The sequence below is a fragment of the Centroberyx gerrardi genome, chromosome 13 (genome assembly GCF_048128805.1).
Source record: "Centroberyx gerrardi isolate f3 chromosome 13, fCenGer3.hap1.cur.20231027, whole genome shotgun sequence".
Taxonomy (NCBI): Eukaryota; Metazoa; Chordata; class Actinopteri; order Beryciformes; family Berycidae; genus Centroberyx; species Centroberyx gerrardi.
The window spans coordinates 23,185,998-23,194,458 of record NC_136009.1 but is presented as its reverse complement, the minus strand read 5'-3'; the positions used below and the strand labels follow the sequence as shown (position 1 = coordinate 23,194,458).

Here is an 8,461-nt window from a genome sequence, read left to right as displayed (position 1 = left end):
TAGGCTCTGCGCCACCTGCTACTCTCTTTGCCTAATGCCTTATGTGTTGTATATAAATCAGATTGGATGGCCCGCGTCTTATGGTGTTTTTTTTACTTTACTGAGACTGTAGGAAAGTGAGAGAGATGCATAGTTGTGGAGACACAGCAAAGAAAGTACTGGCTGGATTTGATCTTAGACCAACATATGGTTCCAGAGACAAAAGTCAGCCATTACGCTGCTTCTGGACACTTGTCAAGTCTCTAATAATTTCTCAAGCAGCCACACAAACATTTATGCTCAAACACACTCCCAACTGAAAGCCAAGACAGGGACCTTCAGTCTTCAGCGGACAGATATGATGTGTATGTTATAATACTGGACGATACACAGGGATTGTTATGCTGGCGCTACCTGTAAGGAATGTGTTTTCAGCACCATGGAGAGCTCTGACCTGAAAACTGCAGCACCATTCATCATTCAATACTGAAACATATTTGTTGTGTGAATGTGATCCACCAAGGAGGAAGAGGAAAAGCTGAGCCTGGACGACAACGTCCTGCTAGAGGAGGACTTTGAAGCGGGGTACGAGGCCGAGGAGGACGAGGAGGACGAGGAACTGGATGAGGAGGAGGAGGAGGAGGAGGAGGAGGTGAAGGAGAGCACCAAGTTGAAGATCCTGCGGATTGTGGCTGGGGTCGCGTCCAAAGTAAAAGAGATCATCGGGAATTTGATCACCACCGCTGGAAAGGTGGTGGTCACCATCTTGTTGGGCCTGACAGGTGAGTGGCTAGTTGAATTTTTTACACCCATTGCTGCACCAACTGCATGCCGGTACCAATCTGAGGCACGTCCAACTTGAAGCATTCCTCTGTACCTCATAACTGTTTCAATCCTGCATAACTAACATACCTGATTGCCATTTTGACAGGCGTGTCTTATACTTTCCTTATATTCTCAATTTTGTAGCTGCAACTACTGCAAACCTTCCCTTCCACCTGCGCCTTAAAGCATGTTCTTGTGCCGTATAATGAACAAACCTGGGCCAAATAGTATTTGCAAATAATAGCATTTGTTTTAACCCGCTTGGTGAGCCAGATGGGTGGAGTTTGCCGCATGGGACAAGACAATGAGTGCCAGAAGGTTTAGGCAATTATGGGAAATGATTTCAAAGTCAGTTAAGTATATTTTTCTCTGATTGCCAGTTTACCTGACACTATCTGAAGAGTTGTAAAGCGGTAAGCCCCACCCATCTGGTACTCTATGTAGGTTAAAACAAATGCTGAGAATTATTTGCCATCCTGTTCTGATAAACCACAATCATCTGTGTCTCTGTATGGACTGTGTGTGTGTGTGTGTGTGTGTGTGTGTGTGTGTTTGCAGGCATCATGCTGCCCTCGCTGACCTCGGCTGTCTACTTCTTTGTCTTCCTGTTCCTGTGCACCTGGTGGTCCTTCTGCCAGACCTTCGACACGCTCATCTTCAGCTGCATGTGCGTCCTGATGGCCATCTTCAGCGCCGGCCACCTCATCATCCTCTACCTGTACCAGTTCCAGTTCTTCCAGGAGTCCATCCCGCCAGACGACACATACATCAGGTCAGACGCATTTTCAGAACAACATACAGTTTATCCATTTTGGGGGGAAAAAATCACTGTCTGGAACTCATTTTTGAATATCTCTAACAGAGGATCCAGTCAGTAAAAGTGGTATAATTTTGTCAACCAAGGACTTGCTGTATGTCACCTATTATCCTTTAAAAAGTGTCATGTTGCACTATCAGCCATTTTGTAAGACTGTCTTCAAAAGTTGAATATCTCATTTTGTAAAGAAACTTTTAAAGCTGCACTAGGCAACATTTTTATGTAAAAACACATCTGTTTTATCAGCCTAAATCACAAAGTCGGGCTGCAAGAGAGACGAGCGTCCCATCCCCTCTAATGGAAATGCCATCAGTTCACTCTATTTGGTGATTTCTATACACTTTTCTGCCCAGAGGAAGTGACAAATCAAAACTTTAGAACAAAATACAAACTGTCTCCTAAACAGCAGTGAGTGAGCGCTCCGTCCAGAGAAAGCTGGACCCACCAACGTTAGGTCTTTTTCCTCTCTTGTCCCTTTGGTATAAAGCATCACAGACTGGCTCCGTTGGTAAACGTGTGTGCTGTGCGCAATTTACCAGTGTCACGTTGCATGATTTCTGGGCACTGAAGTTACATTTTTTTCAAACAATTAAGCTCTCACTGCCATTTGGGGGCACCAGTGTGTGAAGCTGCATTGTGCAGCTTTAACAAATGGTAATTTCTCCAGTTTCATAACAAGAAGGACAGACTGATATTGTGTGATTGCTGGACACAGTACCGAAATACACAACAAATCCTCAGCAGCCATAGCTCCTTTGACTGATATTTAACACGCTCAGGGCAAGTTCATTTAAATGACAGTAAATATTTACTATTGCTACAAACAAGAAGGCCCAAGGAAAAGGCAAGCTCAGCTGGAGAGTAGATCTATCAAACTCCCACTCACATCAGCATAAGAGGGACAGCTTTTAGGCTCTTCCCTCCAGCCAGTGCTGTTAAATTATGCATGAGAAGAAGAGGTAATCAGCTGTTTGTGGCTGCGGCGGTAAAACGCAGTGGTTAGAGTCAAGCCACATTGTTGCACATCTTGCCAGCATACGTCGGTCGGAGGTGTAACGTACACAAACTCTGGAGCAGAAGCCACCCAGGTCACTAAGCCCATTGTGTTTGACTGACAGCGTGGAATGCAAGGAATGATGTTTATTTACCAATTACAAATCAAGGCTACCGCCCTACGTGGGTAACAACAGGAGATACAGGGCTTTTAGCCATTGTTATGACATTGTACAGATGTCTATTTTTATTGTTATAGTGCATTGCAAGTAGAGATGGAAGTGCTTAACTCAAAAACCAAAGAAAGACAGTGAGAAAAAAATGGAAATATCGAATAGCGAGCACTCAAAAATTTAATTTGAATTGCTTTTTTTCTGTGAGGAACTTCATTTGTGCAGTGGACAGACAAGACAAATAGGACAATCACAAGGCAATCATAGTACAGTCATCAACATAATAGATAGATAATAGATAATTATTGTCTGCCACCATAAAAACTCTGTTGTATTTAGCAGTAAAAACATTTTGGCTGGCTTGTTTTTCAAGTCTCTCCAAATTGTGGCACATCACCCATCATAAGGAATACTGTAATGAGGATGGTGTGTCTTTTACACCTCACCAGTGTCACCCTAGCCGTTGTTTCGGTGCCCTTGCTGTTACTGGGACCTATTGATTTTATGGCTTTTCATTTAGAAGCTGTGCTGCTGTGTGTCAGGACCAATGCCATTATGGCTATGTATAGCCGGGGCTGCCTTGGGTAAACCTTGTGCCCTCTTCCTCTTGGCTCAGATGGCAGATAAGCTGTAAACATGGTGTTGTATTGACAGGTTTCTCATTAGAAAACAAACTCATCAGAATGAATGGACTCTTTCACCTTCAGTAGTAGTTTGTTCAATCTGCACATACTGTAAGGAGCAGTAGGAGTAACATGCAAGTTACCTGGTTGACTCTTTACGTTTATAGTGTATCTCTACGCCTAAATTTGGATATGAACAGGCCAACTGTTTCATCATCTACTTTCTTCTCATGCGTTCGTGTTGACTTTCCACAGTGCGGAGGTATTCCTGTCTGCCGCTGCGTGAAAAACCTTGGCCCAATTTGCTGATAAAAGTAGCGTGTCCCCCTCTGCTCGCGCCTGTTTCCTACTCCGCACACCCTGAGGCGGTCAGAGGGAAACTCCGAGGGCCATAAATATGTGCGGCCCCTATTGGACAATAGGCTGCCTCAGTGGCTGCCCTAATTGTGGTTGTTGACAGTGACTCGGCCTTGCTGTGGGGCCGGTGTTGAGTGAGGCTGTTGAGAGGCCCGGCTCACACTCCTCTTCCTGCCTCCCCGCCTTACAATGGAAGTCCCCAGTCATGTGACCAGCAGGCCTTCCCCAGCTGCAGGGAGAAACTGTTCAGGAAGCGGCGTGGGGTGGGAAGGGGGGGGGGGTGTTACCTCTTCCACATGGCATAGGAAGACCAAGACTCTGGAGGCTTCTAAATCCACATGGTTGTCATTGGTAGACGTCAGTACAATTCCTGTACAGTGAACCCCCTTTGTTCTGCTGAGAGGAAAAGGACGGACAGTGTTACAAAGGCCTTTTCAGCCACAACACATTTTCTAAATTCTAAGGTTAGGGAAAGGAAAGAGATTGTCTGAGTCAAGCCTGCCACCGAAGAGTCACTATCAAAGTCAATAGCTAGCTACACTGGATTTCTAAAGCTGTTTACATGACTCTAAGGAAAAATCCACCATTAACACTTTTAACACTGGTAATAAACAGCTATACCTTGCATTTCTGGGCCCATTGTCTTGTTTGATGGTGTATTTTTTCTTATTCATATTTCCAACGCAGCTACAATGGATTTTGATAGTAGACATTTTTTCAGCTATATAAAACATCAGGTTTTGGTGTCAGTCCCTCAAAATCAAAGAACAAGGGCTTTTTTCCAGACTCACTATTTTGCACCGATGTTCAACAATCATACAAGGAGCAAGAAAAGGCAGAGAGACCAATTTCTTCACCGACAGCAGCCCCAATAGACCAGAATGCAATGCAGCCACACGACATGTTGCGTTTTAAGTCCCTGGTCTGGTTTTTCTTGCCTGGAAAAACTCTCGCTCTCTTGCTTTTACTACGCTATCGCTCTCTCCCTCTACACGTATAACCCGCAGCAAGTTCAGGCATGTTCTCCAGGGGTTGTCAAAAGGCATTCTGGGAAATGTAGGAAATCACTAACTGAAGCAGAAGTAGACGAGGCAGGTTGCGGGACAGTGGTCACACGAAAAAAGTAAATTACAACACTTCATCACAAAATAACTCCTGGAATGCATTGAACATCACAGATTGATGATATATGACAGTATTCACACTGTAAATTAACCTGATATGATAAACCCCACCCATCTGGTACTCCAAGCAGATTAAAGCAAACACTATGAATTATTTACAAAAACTGCTTGACCCATGTCTAGTAGTGTACAGACAGGCCGCCCAGCACAGAGAGTATGACTCTGCAGTTCCTCCAAGCTTTTGTAATGTTTACATCGCCTCATCCATCCTGGCTTTGTTTCTGGAATCGATAATTAGTTTTGGAGATGAACAACCCACGGCCTCTGAAGCTAAATTATACCATGCAGTTCCCGCAATAAGAATAGTCTAATCCTCTGACGGATGTCTTTGGGCCAATTCTTTCAATCGAGAAAACGCTGGCGAAAAAAACTTAATCAGTGTATGTTTACTCAGGAAATTTGGTTCACAAAAGATTTACACACAAGCATTCGTGCAATTTTGCTTCCTTCTAATGCTGCCACCGCCTTTGAAGGGGAACACCACACGAATATAAGAAAGCCTATTTGTTATTTTCATTGTCTAGGTCAAAGGCAGTCCAGTTAATTTGTGAACACAGATAACTCTCTTTCAAAGTCAGAATTCAGAGAACTAAGATTCAAATTTGTGTTGTCAGGTGTAAAGTCTGGAGCAGCTCCATAAATTGGGCAAGATAGTCAAAGTGTGTGAGAGAGAAACCAGGGGGATTTTTTTAAGGAATAAAGGTACATGTTCAGGTTCAGAACTGACAACATTATTACACCAGAAAGTTATTATTCGAGTTATAAAATTATTCGAGTAGACTTTCTATCTGATCAAAATTTCAAGCCTTGTATATGATCAAACTTTTATATATGTCTATAACATATGCCATTTGATACCCAAAGCACCTTACTGTACTGTCAGTGCATACATTTTTATTATGGGTGGGAATTGAAACCCCAACCCCTGCAGTGTTAGTACTTTGTTCTACTCTACTCTTTTCTACAGGACCCTTTTTTTGGCTTTGGGAGAGATTTGTGTTAAAAAATATTGACTTAACATTCAGTACATTTTTCAATTGAGTAATGTTCCCTTTTAATGTCCAAACAGCGCTGATTGCTGGATTTTATTGTAACTTTTTTTTACTGTATTTGTTCTGTGCAATCCTGTAATACCTGTAAGCATTTTCCACTCTCTTATTCTCCCATTCCTGTCTGTCTCCCTCTGCAGTTTATTTGGCATCTCCTCCATCGTTCAGAGCGACTGCTCCCAGACATGGAAGCTCATCAAGAACCCAAATCTTAAGTGGCACCACTTTGTCAATCCCATCATGCTGCTGATTCTCTACTACACCCTGGCTACGCTCATCCGCCTCTGGCTGCAGGAACCCATCGACCAGCCGGCGGTGAGGGCAGAGATAGAAATACGATGAATGGAAAGCACATGAGCCCTAGATCTATTTAGTGCAGAGAACTGACACATTTATTAAAATACTGATTCCATCCAGACTATTATTGGAAATGGTATGGAATGCAATCACATGATATTTTTATATTTCTGGTCATGAGCTTGCCTTGGCCTTAACAGAGGTGGACTTAAAGGAGAAATCCACCCTTAAACATTTTATCACTGTTAGAAAACTGTTACTGGTGATGTACCTTGAATTTCTGGGCCCCTTTTGTTGTTTGGTTACGATTAGGATAACTGTGCATAACTGGCCTGTAGATGACGTGACATCACACATGAGATATTTCCAGCGCAGCTACAATTTTGATCACAGAAACATTTTCGGCGATCTAAAACATCAACATTAAGCGTCAGGTTTTGGTGTCAGTCCCTCAGAATGAAAGAGCGAGGGCTTCTTTTGCACCGAGAGCCGCCATTTTGCACCGACATTCAACAATCATACAGGAAGAAATCCATCGTAGAAGAGGCAGGGATACACATTAACAGTCAAGCGATGTGGCAGAGGCGGACTCAGACTTCTCTGTCATGAAGCCCCCTGGTCCCGAGCGGAGGCCTGTCCTCCTGTACATCAGGTCCCGAGGCTCAGCTCTTCTCCCCTGTAATGGAGTTATAGATTAGTGTTTTTATAGAGGGTCAATACTTCCCCGTAAACCTTTGCGGCTGTATGCATTATTGATCTCTCCACTGAGGTGTGTGTATGAGTGTGTGGTTTTTTCACCTTCTCTTACACTTTAGAAGACGCTAATAATAAAACATGATTACGATGTAAATCTGCAGCTGACAGTTGATCGATAGTAAATATGGCGCTTTATGGTGGACCCGATGTTGACCAAACAGACATGGGTCATTCAGGCCAATCAGGACGGGCTGTTATTATTTACTGATTAATGTCAAGGTTGATTTGCAGTGCTTCCTCTGGATTCATCCTATTTAACTCAATATCTGTCAATACTTACTGTATGTGTTTTGTTTTTTTCGCATTTTTTTTTTTTTGCATCTGCGAGCGTGAGCTTTTGTTCCCATTAATTCATTGTAAAATAGTGTCTTGTAAGCCCATGAGGACACAATCAATCAACCAATCAATCAATCAATCAATCAGTCAATCAAGCTAGACAAAGTATGACAGTAAAATTAACAGTGTGATTTAGTCTAATTTCAATCAATTTCAAGTATCCAAAGAAAAATTTGGAAAATGTTTAGCACTACAGCCTGCACTAGAAATATAACTGGAACCAAAATAAGACCAATAAAGAACCAAATCTAAAGTTATAGAGGAAACGTTATTTATTATCAAATAACACTATGATTTCATACAGTATACAGCAGAAAGTGAGAGGATTCGAACCTCTGATGCTGCAGGTACCTGTGTATGGTATGTGTCTTGGCCTGTTGAGCCACCAGGATGATATTTTGTTTATTGCTAATAAAATACCTAAGAGCGATCATAAATGGTGGTATTTTATTACCTCATTTCCTGTTTTCAAAGGTGACACTGATACTAAAACACTGATTCTTGGGAGTATCATCTATGTTGCACAACAGGAAGACTGAGCTCATGACCCAGTGGGGAAGATCTCTATCATCCAAACTCTCTATCTTTGTTTTTTCAGGACGACGAGGACGGCGACATGAACGAGGAGGAGGACTTGGTCGGAAATGGAACGAATAACTCAGCCGACAAGAAGAGGCAGCTGTGGTGGAAGGCACACCAGGGCACGGACGAGAAAAACGTACGTCAGGCTCAATACACACATGACTGACAAAGTATTGATTATTGGATAAGTCATGAAGGAGTCATCCTTGGGTCAGCAATGCCATATACTGTAGGTCCTTTTCCGAAAACACTGTTCAGGGATTCTAAGGTCATGGGAAACATGGAAAAGAAATTGGGAAGTGTGTTATCTAGGGTCTGGAAAAAAATATGGAAATGTAACATATCCAATTTGTTCAGGATCATTTTCTTCAACTACTCAAGTGTTCAACTTAACTAACTTAACTAATAAGTGTTTAACAAGCTTGGCTGCTTGATTACTAGTGATTACTAGCTTACTAGCTAAAAAAAAAGACCAGGGACATTCAGTTGA

At 42.6% G+C, this 8,461-nt stretch overlaps 1 protein-coding gene across 1 annotated transcript in view; it reads left to right on the top strand.

Moving 5' to 3' along the window:
* The window catches only part of piezo2b (piezo-type mechanosensitive ion channel component 2b), an 82,547-nt gene that overhangs the window by 25,969 nt on the left and 48,117 nt on the right, over positions 1-8,461 (top strand). Inside the window, exons 6-9 of the mRNA XM_071924320.2 lie at positions 503-761; positions 1,363-1,576; positions 6,141-6,315; positions 7,988-8,107. Coding sequence (XP_071780421.2) covers positions 503-761; positions 1,363-1,576; positions 6,141-6,315; positions 7,988-8,107 — 768 coding nt within the window. The remainder of the gene's footprint in view (positions 1-502; positions 762-1,362; positions 1,577-6,140; positions 6,316-7,987; positions 8,108-8,461) is intronic.